Source organism: Onychomys torridus, chromosome 1, assembly GCF_903995425.1.
Source record: "Onychomys torridus chromosome 1, mOncTor1.1, whole genome shotgun sequence".
Taxonomy (NCBI): Eukaryota; Metazoa; Chordata; class Mammalia; order Rodentia; family Cricetidae; genus Onychomys; species Onychomys torridus.
In genome coordinates, this window is record NC_050443.1 from 157,222,301 (window position 1) to 157,241,477 (window position 19,177).

The 19,177-nt window shown below is 42.6% G+C and overlaps 1 protein-coding gene across 2 annotated transcripts in view; it reads left to right on the plus strand.

Annotated features, from left to right (window-relative positions):
- Plce1 (phospholipase C epsilon 1) overlaps positions 1-19,177 on the plus strand; it is a 307,054-nt gene that overhangs the window by 277,888 nt on the left and 9,989 nt on the right. For both annotated transcript variants that reach the window (XM_036168280.1, XM_036168287.1), the window contains exons 24-29: positions 654-944; positions 6,730-6,893; positions 8,552-8,813; positions 12,009-12,127; positions 13,044-13,172; positions 15,266-15,475. In XM_036168280.1, coding sequence (XP_036024173.1) covers positions 654-944; positions 6,730-6,893; positions 8,552-8,813; positions 12,009-12,127; positions 13,044-13,172; positions 15,266-15,475 — 1,175 coding nt within the window. The remainder of the gene's footprint in view (positions 1-653; positions 945-6,729; positions 6,894-8,551; positions 8,814-12,008; positions 12,128-13,043; positions 13,173-15,265; positions 15,476-19,177) is intronic.

Consider the following 19,177-nt stretch of genomic DNA (forward strand, 5'->3'; position numbering starts at 1 on the left):
GACCACTGAGACGTTCACTGTAATTTGTTCAAGAAACATAAAATTCTTTTAAAGAAAATCCAAATGGGATGTAATCAAACATGGTTGCTTAACTTCTTAGTTCCTCTCAGATGTCATACACCAGTCTGCACAGTTTTCTGTGCCTGTGTGATACTCCTTTATATGGATACTTATTTAACTACGTCATTGATGGAATATTTGGTTTGCTTAGGGGCTTTGTTTTCTTGTGAGTTCCATACAGTTACATACAGATGTTGTATTTGTAAAGATTACCCACAGAACAAAGATGTACTGAGGCAAAAGGACTTCTGGATGTCTAATTTAAATTGATATTATTATCTTCATGTTATTACTCATTTTATTTATTTACTTACTTGCTATTTACTTATTGGTGCTGGCAATTGAGCCCAGATCCTTGTGCATGCTAGATGTGTGCCCTAACACTGAGCTGCACTTCATCTTGCTACGCTCATTTTAAAATTCAGTAGCCACCATGTTTTAATGTGGCAAACTAACCCACAAGTAAAATTCGAGATATATTCTGCTTGTTTCCTCACTGCAACTGTGTATTTGATGTGCTGTTGAGAGTAATCTTTCTAAAATGTTTGAAGTTTTGACATTAATCAGAAGCTGATCTTTTGGGGGGAGTCTAGGTTCCTATGAAGGAATTCGACAAACCTGGGAGGAATCGTCTTCTCCACTCAGCCCAAGCACATCCCTCAGCGCTATCATTAGAACTCCCAAATGCTATCATATCTCGTCACTGAATGAAAATGCCGCCAAACGTCTGTGTCGCAGGTATTCTCAGAAACTGATCCAGCACACCGCTTGTCAGCTGCTGAGGACCTACCCGGCCGCAACCCGAATCGACTCATCCAATCCCAACCCCCTCATGTTCTGGCTCCACGGGATACAGCTTGTAGCTCTCAACTACCAGACGGATGGTAAGGGGCCTGCGTCCTCGCCTCTCTCTGCATCTTCTCGTGTTCAGTAAATGTAGTTCCATATAAACATTTGTTTTTTCAAGAAACGAAAAGTCCAGACTGGGGCATGCATATGTGGGGGAGGAACATGAAGGATGAGAAAGCAGGAAGCTGATAGGAATTGTGCTCCTGATGTTTTAGAGTTGATCTGATAGAGAAGTGGGTGATGATTCTTTTAAAAAGCACTTTTTAAGCACAAACTGTTCTTGATGGACCTATATTCAACTGAATTTAAAACTCTACAAGGACAGGAATTTCCTACCATCATTTAATTAACCCCTTGTTCCTGTAAGTCAGAAAGTAGTGGCCTGTGATTAGGGTGTCGCCATACCTCTCTTGAATTACATGCAGCACTCCAGAAGCTAAGGGAAGAGGCTGACAAGTCCAAGGCTGGCTTGGGCTACATAGAGAGCTTGTCTCAGAGAAAAATGTAGTAGCAGTACTTCAAACACCATCCAGATGCTTTATTTGCTCAAGGTTCCAGAGTGCCTTGTAGTGATAAGTCCAGGTTCTCCTGGAGGTCAGGGACTAAGACATTTTGTTTCCATGTGGTGATGGAGAAAAAAAAAAAAAAAAGAGTGATATTTCCTAGAAACTCATGAAAAATCTAGTCTTTCCTTTGAACAGCAGAGGTGCTAGCAGCCCCACTGTTCATCTCCCATGAACCGAATCTGAACCAGTGCTGAACCATAAACCACAGTGTGGCCCCGCCTCCAGCTGAGATCAGACCACAGCTCTTCACTCTGGCATAGCGAGCGGCCTGGCTCTGGTGTCAGCTGTAGCTGACACTAAAAACATCGACTTATCAATATTTGCCATGCTTTGTTTCGTCCTCATCATTTTTACTGTTTTTCAGTTGAGCGTACCTAAGACGGTGTAGGTAGAGAAGCAACTCAAAACGCTCCTAGCACAGGAAAAGCACTGCACAAATGTTAACTCTCCTCAAGAGTATTTGATAAGCTGTAAAAAACAGCAGGATTTGGACTCACAAATGGAAATAATGGTGAAATACTTTCAGAGCTGTAAAATTTTTCTTTCCCATTTCTTTTCAATCTTTCACAAGTGGCCTGTGGCTTCACCTCCTTGTCCGCCTCCCTGTGTCCAAGGCTTCCTGAGCTGTTATGCTACTTAAGTTTCTAAGTGCACTGAAATTACCAGCAGAATGGTTTCCTCAAGGAAATGTACGGATACTTGGCTTGGGATGTGCCCTGTTCCTGAAGAGCCAGGACTGGTGCAGACATGCTGGCTCCAATGATGGCAAAGGGCACCCTAGCTAAAGGGAATATAAGAAGCTGCCACTCCTGAGTCCATACCACAGTCCACAACACAAACTGAACCTCAGAGTGCCTTCCACTCACCTCTGCCGTCTTTAGTCTCCCCAAATCAAGCGGGGAGCACCTGTTGGAGCTGCCCCACTCAAGGGAAGCCAATAACTATTGTGTGGTTCATCCGCAAGGTTCTCTGCATAGCCTTGCAACCCAGAAAGAGTACTGTCATCTAATCTCTCTCAGTTCGGTTCACTGAGCCTTAAACATGTACCATTGTTGCACAAGGCACAAGCCACATACAACATCTATGTGTCCATCTGTAAGACTGGCCTTCATCTGTGCAATTGTAACTAAAGCCTCACTCAATACTTTTCACACAGAAGATAATCAACAAATCCAAGTTGCCCTGAGCTGAAGCAGACCGACCTGGACAGCCTCACTGCAATCTGAACCTACGGGTCTGGATTTTTTTTTTTTTTATCCAGATCTGTTACTTTTCACATTATTTAGTTCCCACTGTGACAAAAATACCCGACAAGAAGCAACATAAAGAAAAAAAGTTTGGGGATTCCCAGCACCCACATGGCAGTTCACACCTGTCTAGAATTCCAGTTCCAGGGCATCTGACTCCCTCATACATTGTACAAATACCAGTGCACATAAAATAAAAATAAATAAATTATAAAAAGAAAAAGAGAAAGAAGGAAAGAAAGGTGTCTTAGTTAGGGTTTCTGTTGCTGTGAAGAGACCCCATAACCATGGCAACTCTTATAAAGGAAAACATTTAATTGAGGTGGTAGCGTACAGAGGTTTAGTCCATTATCATCACAGCAGGGAGCATGGCAGCTGGGAGTATGGTTGTAATTGTGCAAGCAGACATGGTGCTGAAGAAGGAGCTGAGATTCCTACATCTTGACCTGCAGGCAATAGGAAGTGGTCTGAACGAGGCATAGCTTGAGCATATATGAGACCTCAAAGCCCCGCCCCCACAGTGACACACTTCCTCCAATAAGGCCACATCTACTCCAACAAGGCCACACTTCCCAATAGTGCCACTCCCTATGAGCCTTTGGGGATAATTACATTCAAACTACCACAAAAGTCTTATTCTGGCTTACAGTTTGAGAGGATACATTTAATCATGTCAGGGAAGGCATGGCAGGAGAATCAGAGGCCAGCTAGTCACAGTGCATCTACAGTAAGTAGAAAAGGGACAAGAAATGGAGCCAGGCTGTAAACCCTCAAGGCCCACCCTTATTGACCAACTTCTACCAGCAAAGCTCTACCTTCTAAAGGTTCCACAGCCTTCCCAAATGGTGGCCACCAGCTGAGGAGCAAGTGTTTAAACTTATGAGCCTCTGGGGAACATTTCACATTTAAATCATAACAAGACATCTTCCAGGTACTTCTCTGTGACTTTAAGAATCCAAACAGAAAGACAGGCAATCAATATCAGAACAACTATTTCTCAGTTGTTCAAAATAATTCCTAGGTGAAGAAGCCCTTGATTTTCCAAGACCCTTCCTATGCCCCAGTCAGCCTCCTTATCTCACAGGGCTCATTTACTTTGCCATTTTGTCAATGTCAGGGGAGTTTAGTGCCTTCTTGGGGTGTCTATGAAACTAGGGCCCTCTGTTCTCAAGCTTTCTGCCCACTAGTCCATCCCAAGAAGGTCAGAAGTGACCAGCCAGTCCATGCTCAATAAGAGCAACCATTGGGCCTGCAAACCTAAAGCCAGTATGCACAGCTGTGGTTGCCATTGGCAACAGTCCATCCTAGCTCTTTTCTCTGGGCCAGATTGAATCCTGCTCCATATACAGAACCCACAAGAACGTAAGCATTGCAACTCCAGTCAGAAGAAAAGCTTTTTTCTAAAAAGCATTTGTTATGGTTTATTGGATTAGAGTTCCAGTTTTCATAGTGATTTTTCAAAATCGCTAATACAAGGGTAACAATTATGAGTGTGGTATCTGTCTACCACAGTGTTTTTAAGAATAGGAGACCATGCAGGCAGTGGAATGTCTGATTTACCCTCATATGCATTGATTCAGATGGGACAAGCAGGATGTACTGGTTCATGTGCTTTCTTTCATTTGGTTATAAACAGGGGTTTCCAAAGTGCAGATGACCGCTAGGCCTCCCCTAGGAGACAGGAAGAGGACTAGATTTGAGCTCCTCTTTATTTCGAGCTGAGCAGCTTCACAGAAATGTGTTTCACATACTGGAGTACCCAATGGGATCTTAGCTAAGCAAAGGTGCTTGAGAGTTTTTAAAAGCTGAGAATGGCGCACTTAGAGACAGGCAGCACTCTGAGGCAGAAGCAGGCCAGTCTCTGTGAGTCTGAGACCAGCATGGTCCACACAGTGGGGCCCAGGCTTTTTAAAAAAAAAATTAAAAGCTATTAGAGTCAGGCAATGGTAGCACACACCTTTAATCCCAGCACTCGGGAGGAAGAGGAAGGTGAATCTCTGTGAGTTCCAGGCCAGTCTGTTCTACAGAGCTAGTTCCAGGACAGCCAGGACTGTTACACAGAGAAGAAACCTTGTCTGAGAAAATTTAAAAAAACAAAAACAAAAACATAGGTTAGTCACAAATGCTAAGGAGGTCTGCCTCCAAACCTAAATGAAGGTAACATCCAAAGTGTGAGTCGCCATTACTGTTGTTAAGAATGCTAATTGATTCTTTATCTGCTTAAGATTAGAAGTGTTTGGACTTTTTTGTTTTGTTTGTTTGTTTGGTTTTTGGTTTTTTTCTCCCCTTTGGATTTTTTTAAAAAAATATGTGCAGTAAGAGCCTGTTTTGACTGCAACCCATCATGAGGTCAGACAGGGATTTTTACATTGTGGTGTCCTATCAGTGCACATAAAGTTGTGTCCAATTTTGGATTTGAAGATTAGGGATGCTGTGTTTTCAAGTTGGGGTAAATGTCCATTTCATGTTTAGCCACCACCAAAGTGAGCTCCTTTGCATCACTCTCTCAGCCATCCTAGCTATGTCTGGTTCATGGTCACAGAATGGCCAGGGAAGGGACCGCACAGCCCCTTTAAGGCAGTCACATCAGCACAGGAAGGAACCTGACAAATGGGTGCTATGCACTAATTCAACAGAGGAGACCAAGGCCCGAGGAGCTTGATGGCCTAATACATCTTCTCCAGGAATTCCCGCACATTCGTTTGGCCAACCTCAGATACATGGAAAACTTTTATACACAAGATGCAAGAGCAGGCCAAGTCTTTGTTGTTTCAAGGCACTTAGTTTGCTTCCCCTTGATGTTGGTTCATGGAGCAAAGTTCACGCGGCACATGGAAGGAATCTACCAGAGGGAACATTTGTCAGGTGTGTCTCGTAAACTTTTTGCTCATTTGGGCAACGTTTATACAGACGGAGCCATCAGATGAGCATGTGAGTGTGGAAGAGTCCAGAAACTGTGTGGTCATTTATCAAAAACTGTGCCAAATAAAATTTGGCGACGAAACACTCAAAGCCTTCGTGACGGTTCCTAAAGTTTATGATTGAGGAGGCTGTGGACATGATGTGAATCATATGTGATGGCTTTTTTCATATTTAACTATAAAAAGAGGTAAAAAAAATTAGTTAAGGGCTGAAATTAAGATTTCAAGGAAATGCTGTTTTTCTTTCTTGTATCATTAAGATTTTATCTTACCTTTGAAATAGCAAGAATTGGCCATAAAATGGTCTGCATGGTTTGGTATTTATGGATGAAAAAAATGGAACAATTCTTTCCCAAAATAATGATTTTGTTCCAAACTTCAGCATAAAATAAGGTATTTACACAAGGTTTCTGATGGATGTGATGACATTTTTCTTGCAAAAGGAGTTTTTAAGGGACAAAACCTAGCTTGGAGTTGGAATGTGGAACATTTCCATAGACTATAAGGGAAGTGGTTTTTTTGTTGGTGGTGGTTTGTTGTTGTTGTTGTTGTTGTTATTATTATGATTATTATGATGATGATGATGATGATGATTATTATTATTACTATTTCCTCTGTGTCTTCGAGCCTCCTAACACAACCTGGCACATAGTTAGTATTCCTCAGTCTATGGAGTGTGTCTTGGGTTTCTACTGTTAAAAACACCCTGACCAAAAGCAGCTAGGGGAGGAGAGGGTTTGTTTCAGCGCACAACTCTCAGGTCACACTCCTTCACCAAGTCAGGACAGGAACTCAAGGCAGGAACTGAAGCAGAGGCAATAGAGGAACGCTGTGCACTGGCTTGCTTTCCAAGGCTTGCTCAGTCAGCTTTCTTATGCAGCTCAGGACCACAGTGGACTGGGCCCTCCCACATCAGTCATCAAGAAAGTGCCCTACAGAGTTGCCTAAGGCCAATTTCTCAGTTGAGGTTCCTCTTCCCAAATACTCTAGCTTGTGTCAAGTTGGCAAAAACTAGCCAGCACATAAATGGCTGATTGTCTCTTCTTGATGAAGTACTGTGTAATTTTGACTTTGTTTGTCCTGCAGATCTTCCTTTACATTTAAATGCTGCAATGTTTGAGGCAAATGGTGGCTGTGGCTATGTTTTGAAGCCCCCTGTCCTGTGGGATAAAAGCTGTCCCATGTATCAGAAGTTCTCTCCACTGGAAAGGGACCTGGACAACATGGACCCTGCCATCTATTCTTTAACTGTGAGTGTGCCCCTGTTGTCAGAGTGATGTGGCATTTAAGCCTCTGGGAATAAGTACGAACTGGCCTGGAATTCAGGGCACTACAAAGCTGTCGTGTTTCAGATCATGCAGGTTCCGCAGAAATTTGTTTCTCAGAAAGCAGTGGCTGAGGTTAGGCATGCTATCACAGAGTCTGTGTTTCTGAGCCAAGCAGGGGGAGTTATAAGAATCCTGCTTTATCTCACAAATGGTCATTTTTGTCTTCTGGGGTACACAGAATCATAACTGGGTGTCCCTGTAAATGTTGAGCTCTTTCCTAGATCCGACAGACTGGCATCAGTGTGTACACACAGTGGGGCATATTACCTGTGTCTAGTCTAACCCTGGGCTTCCTATTAGTTAAATCATTACTGCGTTATTGGCAAAACTCTACAGATTGCTGCCTTCAAATAGAGAGCTGCATGGAGGTCATTAGTCACCTCTACTTCCTCATTAATTTGCTTCCTCTTAGCTCAAAGAGAAAAAAATATGGGCAGGAGAGGGGAGAGCTAGACAGAGAGACAGAAAGACAGAGACAGAGAGACAGAGGAGGGAGGGAGGGAGAGACTGGAGTTATTTTTTCTCTCCATCTTTAAATCTCATTTTTCTCTTTCCAAAGGAAGTGCCCTCATGACACTCCAAATCCCTGCTCTGTTTACATGTTCTCTCATCACCCAAATTGCTTTGTCTCTCGCCCTAAGCTGGGAGAACTGTTGTATCTTTTGTATTAAACCATTTTAGCAAGGGTAGAGTGTTGGTTTATCTTTTTACAGAAGGCTACTGTAGGTGACAAGGAGACCCAGGACAATGGCTCACCGAGGTGCCTGTTATCCTCAAAGTGGACGGGGACGCTGTCTGCCAGCCTCTCTCCACAGCCTGTACCTGTCACAGAGATGTCCCAGCTTGCACACCCTGACCCCTACCCTGAACTCTCCAGCCCAGCGTCTCTGACTCCTGTCTAACCTGGCCAATTTGGCTACTTTGTCCTCTTTACCCTTTTTGCCTCTTGGTTGCCGCTCTTGGTTCCCATGCTCCTGGCCTCTTGGCTTCTGGCTTTCCCCTCTCCCCTGCCCCTCTCCTCACCTGGCCCAGTTCAGTCTGAACCAGTCTCAATGCTTCTGGCTATGTTCTTATCTACAATAAACCTCCCCTGCCATACCTAGGAGCAGTGTATCCCCATTTCAATTTTTTTCATTCAGCTGTGAGTTAGTTTCTGTTAATAGTATCCCATGGCTTGCTCCAAATCTATTGAAGAAGATTTTGTAGTTGTAAAATATATTCCTAAAGCATTTAAAATAGAAAATAAAAGGCAAACTCCTGTTTACAGGAACAGGGTCTTCTTTTCTCTTGACATCTGTAAGACATGCTGTTTCATTTCAGTAATTCCTTTTTTTAAATCATATTTCAAATTTTGTCCATTGAGAGGTTCAGTCTAAGTGAATGTTATAAGCATAATAGGATTTTCAAGTGTTCTAGCCACGTGATTGCCTGATTTCAGTCACTTGTGTCTGTTTAAGGGTTTTAGTAATCATTCACCATGTCCATTACAGCATTCTCTGTGGACAGAAGCTGAGAGAACTGGTGGTTCCTTTGCTTCTCTTTCATCTTGTATAACCTCAGTCCTTCATCCTCCCCTTTAGATCATCTCTGGCCAGAATGTGTGTCCCAGTAACAGCACTGGAAGTCCATGCATTGAGGTTGACGTCTTGGGCATGCCCATGGACAGCTGCCACTTCCGCACAAAGCCCATCCATCGAAACACTCTGAACCCAATGTGGAACGAACAGTTTCTCTTCCGGGTTCACTTTGAAGATCTGGTATTTCTTCGTTTTGCAGTTGTGGAAAACAACAGTTCGGCAATAACAGCTCAGAGAATCATTCCACTCAAAGCTTTAAAACGAGGTAGGATAAAATTTCCAAACAGCTTCTGCAGTGCCGAGGGCATTTTAAAGCAGAGACTGAAGTAAGGAAATAAAACCAAAAAGGGGCCCCGGGAGGTGGTGGGGCACGCCTTTAATCCCAGCACTCAGAAGGCAGAGATAGGCGGATCTCTGTAGTTCCAGGACAGCCAGGGCTACACAGAGAAGCCCTGTCTTGAAAAAAACAAAAGACAAAAAAGACCAAAAAAAAAAAAAAGAGAGAGAGAGAGAGAGAGAGAGAGAGAGGAGAAGAAGAAAAGAAAAGAAAACAAACAACGATAAAGGAGAGCTAGGGTGCCATAGTAGCAAAGTGAGCCATAGCTGGGGGTGAAGCCTAGCAGTATTGGAGGGTAGGTGTTGGATTGTTAGGTAAAAGGCGAAGGCCAGCACCATTGAGTTGTGGGTTGGCTTTGGTGTAGTCCTCAGGAATAGTGGCTCCCTGTGCTGCCTCACAGATTCTGATGTGCACAAGACTCTCCTGGAGCTCTTGGTAATAAAATATAAACTCTGATGCAGTAGGGCTGGAGTGCACTCTGAGATTCTGCCTTTGAAGTGCTTCAGGAATGCTGACTGCTGGTCCCTTCTGAGTATCAAGATGCACATATGTGTTCCCCACAGCTATGCTCAACTGACATCCTCTAGGTTCCTCAAACATGTTATACTTTCCCACTTTCTATGTGCTTCCTATTCTCTTTTCCTATTCAAGCAGCCCCTGGTCACTGGATGTGTTTGGCAGAGTGTCCAGGACAATATACTAAAACCAAATTTATTTCCTCCGTCTTGAAGGCTAGAGAGCCAAAATCAAGGTGTCATAAGGCTTGATCTCTTCTAAGAACTCTCTCCTTGCTTTTGAGAAAGTATAGTCACATAATATTTGTTTATCTGTGTCTGATGTGTCTATCTTAATTTCCTCATCTTTTAAAACAATGATTATATTTATTTATTTATTTCATTTGCATATGTGAAAGCCAGAGGACAGCTTGAAGGAGTTGGTTCTCTCCTTCAAGTTCCAGAGGTCCTCTGTGAGTTCCAGAGGACAAACTCAGGTTGCCAGGCTTGGCCACCAATGCCTTTACCCACTGAGTTATCTCTTAATTTCCTCTTCTTATGGGGACATTAGTCTTAATTGAATTAGGGCCCACCCTCATGGCATCATTTTAACCTCATTAAACATTAAAGGAACTATCTCCATGGTCACACTGTCAGGTGCTAGGTTTTTTGGCTCTCAAAATATCAGTAAGATGAGTCTGCTGGAGGCCTTGCTCCAGATGGGTTTGTTGACCTGGGAGGGATGTGTGGAGTCAGCACCAAGAAGGGACTGTGGCCACATGTGTTGTTCAAACAAGTGGTCCTGGACAGCTTGAGCCGTTTTTATTTACACAGTTTCAATGGTTTGCATCAACAGTTTTATAATCAGTGTTTACTTCTTAAGTTTCTAAAAATGATTATGATAATTACCAATTTGTTCCTTGCTTCTTTCCCCTTCCATCTCCCAACTCTCCCACTGGCAACCATTATGTTTTTGATCTATACATCTATCGTCACTAGCATAAGCAGTTTTGCAAGCTGCAAAGGAACTTTTCTAACTAGGCACACCTACATGCAGAACAGTATGCCCTGTTGGCAGCACATGTGGTTATAGCAGCATGCAGTTTTGTCTCTTGTGGTTAATATTTACATCGGGAGGGTATGGGTTCTCACGATCAACTCACCAGCCAGAGCTAGATCAATCCATTCTACATTTGTATTATTCTATCCTCTCTGGGGGCATGCAAGGTTTTTCCATTTATCCCAGAAGCAACATAACCTGGAAACACGCCGGGCGGTGGTGGCGCACGCCTTTAATCCCAGCACTCGGGAGGCAGAGGCAGGCGGATCTCAGTGAGTTCGAGGCCAGCCTGGGTACCAGAGTGAGTTCCAGGAAAGGCTCCAACGCTACACAGAGAAACCCTGTCTCAAAAAAACAAACAAACAAAAAAAAAACAAACAAACAAACAAAAAAAGGCAACATAACCTGGAAACTTACTCTTAATAGTTGGCACTGTTTATGTGTTCCCTTTATGTCTATCTCTCAACTTCTTGGGGTGTTGGCACAGCTATTAGAAATAGGGAACTGTGGGTTTCTATGATTCTGCTTCATTCCTTACTCCTTGAACAGTCCCATTAATTCCTGATATCATCTGTTTAATAGAATTCTTTAAATCTCTTATGGTTAAAAAAATCACTCTTCGCAGAACAGTTATATAAATATGTAGTATTAAACTTCATGACCTACTGTCACTCATTCAGACCAGCAGTGTGGCCAGCATAGGGAAAGCAAGGAGAGCACATAGCACACATGCTCCTTGGGTCATGCCCAGAATTATGCAGCAAAGTGTCCACAGGTTCTTGCCAAGTGGGTCAGAGTCTCCAGAGGTCTTGCCACAAGGAAAACTGTTCATGCTATTCTCAGGCATTATCCCCCAAAGAAATCACATGGCTCCTGCCAGGGACCTATAATTAAAGTCATTACAATTACTAGAGAATTGTGAGAAAGGACAGAGAAACAAAAATCAGTTGTTTCAATAGTATCTATTGTGCTATTGCCCAGTCTAATCACTTTAGATAGGCATCTGTCGCAGGCTTTATTTCTTTGCCCATGTGTATGGCAATGAGACACACAATTAAGAAATAGACTTCCTACTAATTCTAAAGTTTTAAGACTTCCTGGTTTTCCATTTCTAATGTGTATAGTGAGCACTTTCCTATATTAATAATCATACAGCTGCATTACCATTTTTACTGGCTGCATATTGTTGCATTTTATGTTTGTATACAATCTCTTGCTATTAAAAATATTTTATGATGAAAGGTTTTCTAAAATGGATATTGCCCTTTAGCAAAGCAGGGATAGCAGCTGCCTTGGTGTCAAAATTATCAGGATTCCCTATTTCTTTGTTGTTGTTTGAGTTTAATGATTATCCATTTGAATCTAAGTTAGAAAGAGGACAAGTTAATTATTCATTGACAATCCAGGAATATCCCCCAGGGGACAGCTTTTTTATAGTGAAAGATTTCTGCTGGCATACCTGTTACTGCCCACTGCCCATTTGGGGGAATGTATTGACCTCCATGGAGATATCTGCAGAGCTCAGTTGTGTATGGTTAACAGGCTTTTCCCAATTCTGCATCATTCCAGGTTATCGACATCTGCAGCTGCGGAACCTCCACAATGAAACATTGGAAATCTCTAGCTTGTTCATTAACAGCAGAAGGATGGAGGACAGTCCCTCTGGCAGTACCATGCCAGCCTCTTCGGTAACTTTGTTCTTACTTCACCTAGTGTATCTGCAGGACTGCTCCACCAAAGGCAGACTCTCTTGTGGTACAACAGAGTGGCTAATGAGTCATTATTAACTAGGTAGCTATGGAAGTGATAACAAAAATGGCCAACACTTGGTGCACACATATGCACTAACTCACCAGTTAAGACCCCACATCCAGTGATGTTTGAGAACCGTCGGATTAGGGCTTACCCCTCTAAACTGAGGTAGTTTATTTAAACAAAGAAAACTGTTCTAATTTATTGGTTAATTCTATGATTCTTCCTCTATAAATTAAAAACTTATGTGGCAGTGTGTCCAGTTTCCCTCTGTCTGTGTTCACAGGCTCAGGCACTCTCTTGGACCACCTTCATCTTATACAGTCCTGTTCTCTTCTCCAGCCTCTCTCTCCCTCACCTCTGCCAATTTCTTCTTTCCATGTGCCCCTGTCTTTATTGCCTTGGCTCTCCTTTTTCCTTTCTTCTTCTTCTTCTTCTTCTTCTTCTTCTTCTTCTTCTTCTTCTTCTTCTTCTTTTCTTTTTATCACTCCACAAAAACCTTGGCTTCACATTTGTATCACCCAAGGACCTTTTAAAAGTGAAAACTAGGGCTGGAGAGATGACTCAGCCATTAAAGGCTAGGCTCACAACCAAAAATAAAAGTGAAAACTAACATGCATTTCATATGATACCCATCCTGGCTCATGCTGAAAAGAAGCACTGTAATTTCAGTACGTTAATCCTCTGGTGGCTGAATTTCCTCGTGACTGTTGAGGAGATGTGCCACAGTCTCTTCTACCATGTCAGCCTGCATCAGGTTATGAGTGGGTTCTAGAAATTCTATGTTGAACAGAGCCTAGAACTTCTGTGTTATCTAGAATGCACAGGAAACCATGTGATCTTCATTGACAGATGTTTAATACTGAAGAGAGGAAATGTTCTCAGATGCACAGAGTCACGGTGCATGGTGTCCCAGGACCAGAGCCCTTTGCTGTCTTCACAATAAATGGAGGCACCAAGGCAAAGCAGCTTCTCCAGCAGGCAAGTCCACTGAACCCTTTGGTTAAAGAAATATGGTCTCCAAAATGTATGTGTGTGCAAATATGTATGCAAATATATGTTCACATAAACCCATAAAAGTCCATGTTGCTGATGCATCTTTCATTCATTTATCTATAGTTGGTTTATCTTTACATATTGGGGCTTGAACCTACAGCCTTGTACATGCTAGGCAACTGCTCTGCTCTACCACTAAGCTACCACCTTTTTTTTTTTATTTTGAGACAGGACTCCTCCAGGCTGAACTTAAATTTACAATCCTGACTTTGCTATGATATGTCTTTTGATGGTTTGAAATCCTAAGAATAGCGTAAGGGTTCTTGGTACCACTAGACAAGCTAACTTAACCACAGAGAAGAATTTCTATGATTCAGTGGCCTAACATCCCCACTTTCATCCTTAACCCATTTTAGAACTACTTCTCTTTGATGGTAGACCAGGGAGAGCATTGACCAAGAGGAGTACCCTGGGCCTTCCTCCAATGTTAGTGCATATGATGAAATGTAGCAGGAACCATATGACAGAATTAGAAACCAATTGGGCAGTGATGCATAATTATTATTATTAGTAGTAGTAGTAGTAGTAGTAGTAGTAGTAGTAGTAGCTATCTCTATCATTTAAGGGCACATCTCTGTGGATAGTGCAACATTTTGCCCAACATTTTATGTGGTAAACTGCTTTAAGGTCCAAGTTTTATAGATAAAACAGAAGCCACTGCCAAGGGCTCAACTGCTTTTTAGTCAGTTAGTCCATAAACTTCAGTATCAAATTGCTACTAAGATTCTGTAAAATCAAGAAAACTTCCCATAGCCACTAATGAAAGCAGCACCATATTTTCACCCCATGCAAATAAACAAATGAGTCCTCAGTGCTGAGAGAAAGTGGTGTTGAGTTTCTTGAGGAGATGACAATACCAACGGAACCTCTGGAAACTTCCCATGCTGAATAATTCTTACAGTAGCAGATGTGTGCGTGGTCCAAATAGTTTACCTTGGCCCCCATGGAACTACTAGTATGCTGCTTTAGATTAAGGGCTCAGGGAAAGGGATCAGGTGTCAGAACTTTCTGCTTCTACCATCCTTAGCACCTTATACTGTGCTTCCCCTCCAAGTGAGAAATAGTAACTATGGCCCTTGCATCGTTGGCAGGGACTTGGGGAGATGGGTGTTTGCTTAAGCAAAGACAGGTTCCCTCTCACCGGAAGGGAACAAAGAGGATTTCTTCACTATCACTGATACTTCATCAGAAATCTATCTGACAGGAGTGAGAAAAAAAGCCTCAGTGGCCAGTACTCATCAAGTGCTCATAATGTCTTGCACGGTGCTTAATGCCTCCATCATAAGCCAAAAGTAATAGATTGTTACTGTGAGCATTCCCATTTTTTAGACGGGGAAAACCAAATCTCTTTCCAAACCTCCGAAGACAGTAAATCTTTATACCCTCGTGCACGCTAAGCTGAGCAAGTGCTCTACCACTGAGATACCCTCAACTCGAAACAAATATGTCTTAAATGGAAATATGAGACCTAGGTCTAATTGACTCCAAAGCTCTGTCTTAACCCTCCATCTATGGTTCAGGCCAGGGCCAACAAAGAAACAACCCTTTGGGCACAGTGTCAGGAATCTCCTGAAAGGAGAATTCTCAGACGAGACCTTGGCCTTGTGAGCCTTGCATGACAGGATAGTTATTTCCACTGTGAAAAACAGAGATGATGTTTGCAAACTGCACAGGGCTCTTTGCTTCAGCGTTTTGTTGCAAGATTTCAAAGAACCAAATTCATGGAGTAAGAAACCTGAAGTTTTAATTCAATAGGATCTCTCATTCCAGCAGTGGGAAAAATAGTTTCGCTGTCTGGGGATTATAAATAATTGTATCTTTGCCCAGAGTGAGCATAAACAATCCATTTTGGACATATAAGAATTATTACAGCTCTAGAAAGAATTATGAAACACTCCCAAGTAGGCTTCACTTATAAATTGCCCAGCAAACCCGCCAGAACATCATGAAAACAGACTGCTGTTCAGTTGTACCACTCTTCGGAGATGTGCCTAATGCTGCCTTTGCCTTTTCTTTAGATTCTGGTGATTGACAAAGACACCACACTTACCACCACAGACTATTTTCTGATGGAAGAGAAGTATTTCATATCTAAGGAAAAGAGCGAGTGTAAGAAACCACCATTCCAGAGAGCTGTGGGTCCAGAAGAAGATATCGTGCAGATTTTAAACAGCTGGTTCCCAGAAGAAGGCTACGTAGGCAGGATTGTCTTCAAGCCCCAACAGGAAGTAAGTACAACCTGGACACGGCCTGCATGGTGACTGCTCAGTGTGTCATCAGCCATCTCAACACTGATACCTTCCTCAAATCCTGAACTACTTGTCACTGAAACATGGTTCAGATTATTCTTCTCAAGTAAATATGGAGACATGGTTTTATTTTCCTGCACATATTCAGGTGGTTAACTAAAGCATTCAGTCTAAAAACAACATCCTTTGTAAAACGAAGGAAGCAAGAACTTAAAGGATTCCTGTGCATAGTCCCCCTCTGGGAATCTAGTGCTGTATTTCCAGCGTGACATCACTGCTGGAAGGGCCTTCCTAAACCAGCAGTCCTATGGAAATGGCCTAGGCTGCCCTTCCCTGTAGATGCCTGAAATCTCAGATAGAACCAGTCGCTGGTATCCACGTGTTAGGATACCATGGCATTTGATCTGATCACCATGGTAGAGAAGACTGATGGGCAGATAGTCTGATAGGGATGTGCTGGACAAAGGATGACTCGTGACCACATCTATACCACTCCTACCCACGAAGACAAAAAAAAAAAAAAAAAAGCAAGAAATGTCACTATTCCCATATAATTTAAAACTTATAAATTATTTATTTATGGCATTTTCTTTTTAACTTTATCTTTTACTATATCTTTTTTTTATTAAGAAATTTTCTATTCATTTTATATACCAACCACAGATTCCCCCATCCTCCCTTCTCCCTCCTCCCTCCCGGTATCTTCCACTTACTATTTTAAAGCCATAGAAAGCAAAGCCTCAGGTGAGGGGAGCTGCCACACTGCCTAACACAGGAGCTGCTCTCTTCTCCGTGTCTGATAAGGCTTTTGCCTAGCTGGGGACATCCAGCATGTACAATCTGTGCAAAGATTCCCAGATGTGAAAGATGACAAACTCCGAGGCACACTGGGTCCTAAGTTTTCCAGGTGAGGGATAATCAACATCTGAAAGGTCCTGGGCTTACACATTAGCTCGTTATATCTTTGAAAATATTCCAGTTTCACCACAAACTAAAGACAATCTCTCAGACTTAGTCAGAATTAGTAAACATTTATATATGCTGATGCCCTATGGTTGTCTCCATGAAAGGAAAGCAAGCAAGAACTTCCATATTGGCTCCAAATCCATTGGCTCCTCTATAAGATTGTCTGTAAAGCAGTTTTCTTTGCAGAACAATCTAGCAGGTGCACACTCCCTTACTATCTCCTTTTAAGATGGGATATAAAGCCATTGGTCCAACATATACCATCAGGCCTCATGACAAATCAAGTGATGAATCAACAGTTGAGTTGATTCAACAATGTAATTAGACACATTTATTAAACACCCAATGCGCACTAGGCCCCCAGTCAACTCTCTTTAGTGTGTACTACCTTCGGCTAGTTGGAGGTCCATCAGTAGCACATGCGCGCTGGAAGGCGAGGCCTTTTCTCACCAGGCCTTCCGTTTTCATTTTCTAGTTAGTTACTGTAAGCATGGCCTGCAAGCCAGACAGAACACCAGCTTCTCTCTGGGCCAGAGCCTCCACCTTCCTTCTCCAATCTTGCCTCCAACCGTAAAAGGCCATACTTACAGCAAAGAAACAGTTCATCCTACTCAGCTTTCCTCTCAGGTGTGTTAAGGGAGAGACTAAGCATGAAGTGCTTTCTGGGAAAACATCAGAGGCCTCAGGTCAACTTTGGAAGCCATCTTTAATTTCTCCCTATGTTCTTCCTTTTTTAAATGTCTCACTTCACTAATTAGCTACCTATTAAAAAAAAAAAAGTAGATACCAAGTGACAGTTTCAGTAAATAAATAAAAACTTCAAAGTTATTTAGAGAATTGAATGGGCTTAGACACTCACTATTTTCAGTGTCCTCATGACGTAATAGGAATCATTTTGTGCGAAAGGAAACTAAGATTGAGAGGCATTAAAATAATGATGGGGTCAGAATAGAAAGAACAAGAAAGAACAAGTCTTGTGGCTTTGATTTGATGTCCTTTCTGCCAAGGTGGGAGTCCTGCCATCAGCCCCTGAGGATCATCCACACCCAGACCTGCACTGTGGGAGGCAGCAGTAAGCAGTCAGCATGGACTGGAGCTGAGGTTCAAATGTGACTTGGTTATATAGGCAGGAAGACCGGGAGCTTATGGATACCAGAGGGCAGTTTAGATGTATGTGACAGTGGGCAGTAAAGCCCTCCAGAATGGATGCTTAGTAAAACCTGAGGGGACATACCTAACTTGTGCAAGGTCCCACAAGGGTGCTGCATTTCAGTCTCTACCCATTCCTATGCCTAATTATTGAATGCTAGAAGGCACTATAATCACTGACAGACTTCTATTACAAAAATGTGCACTTATTTTATAGGGTAAACCTAATCACCTCATAAGCCATTTGCCTGTGCAGCACATTAAAAGTTCCCACTGGACATGGTGGTGCATGCCTTTAATCCCAGTTGACTACTGAGTAGAGGCAGGCGGATCTATGTGAGTCCAAAGCCAACCTGGTCTACTTAGTGAGTTCTAGGACAGCCAGGGCTGTGTAGAAAGACCCTGTCTCAACACAGAAAGTTGCCAGTTTCTATCGGTCACCTCTCCAGTCTTCCCCTGCCTGTCATACTCTTCTGGTTTCTAGTCAGTGTGTCCTCTGACTGCATTCGCATCACCTAATGTCTGTAACTTGCTAACCTGACCTGTAAAATCTGGAAACTACTGTATGTTATCCTCTCCAAATGATCGCAAGGCTTATGTTGCATATGTGTACAATATGTAGGAAAATACTTAGTTACAAAGTGTTTCATCGGCCTGGCGGTGGTGGCGCACGCCTTTAATCTAGCATTCAGGAGGCAGAGGCAGGTGGATCTCTGTGAGTTCAAGGCCAGCCTGGTCTACAAAGCAAGTTCCAGGAAAGGCGCAAAGCTACACAGAGAACAAAGAACAAAAAAACAAAAACCAAAACAAAACAAAAAAAGTGTTTCATTGAGGCACTGTTATTATTCTCTGTTCATTACATATGGCAGAAAACACCTTTAAAAGTAAACTCTTGCTGGGCATGAGAGTGTATCTGTTTCATTCCAGCACTCAGGAGGCAGGAGAATCTCTGTAAGTTTGAGGCCAGCCTGGTTCCAGGGTAACTGGAACTACACAGAGGGACACTATCTCAAAAACAACAACAACAACAAAAAAAAAATTTTAATTAACTCTAAGTAAGGTTCTAAGGTTCAAACTGATGTACTTACTCTCTTCCATAATGAAATTCCATCACTTTATGTACTAAACCTAAAAATTTAATTAAAAAATAAAAGCACTTGGTATTGGTGAAATTATTAAGGCCACTCCGCATAGTTAAAAGGGAAGTTTATTTTGTGGGGTTACTTACAAATGAAGGGATAGGTTGTAGGGTCTGGCAAAGGTATGGCGCAGTCTGGCGGTGTTCTCTGGAGAACTCTGCTCAGTCTACCTCCTGCGTCCAGCGTGCCAGAACCAAGAGAGACCTCCTCTCGATCCTGGGTCTTCTGCTTCCTCCTCTGCCCCGCCTTGTGGGCATGACCATTACCAAAGCCTCAGTGGGGGTTGGAACTTCCAGGCCAATGCTGGGATGGCTATCCACTACAACTTGGTATCCCGGTATATATGTGTAATTCTGGCACTTGGGTAGTGGAAGCAGAAGGATAAAAAGGCCAGCCTCAATCACATAGACAATTTGAGGTTAGCCTC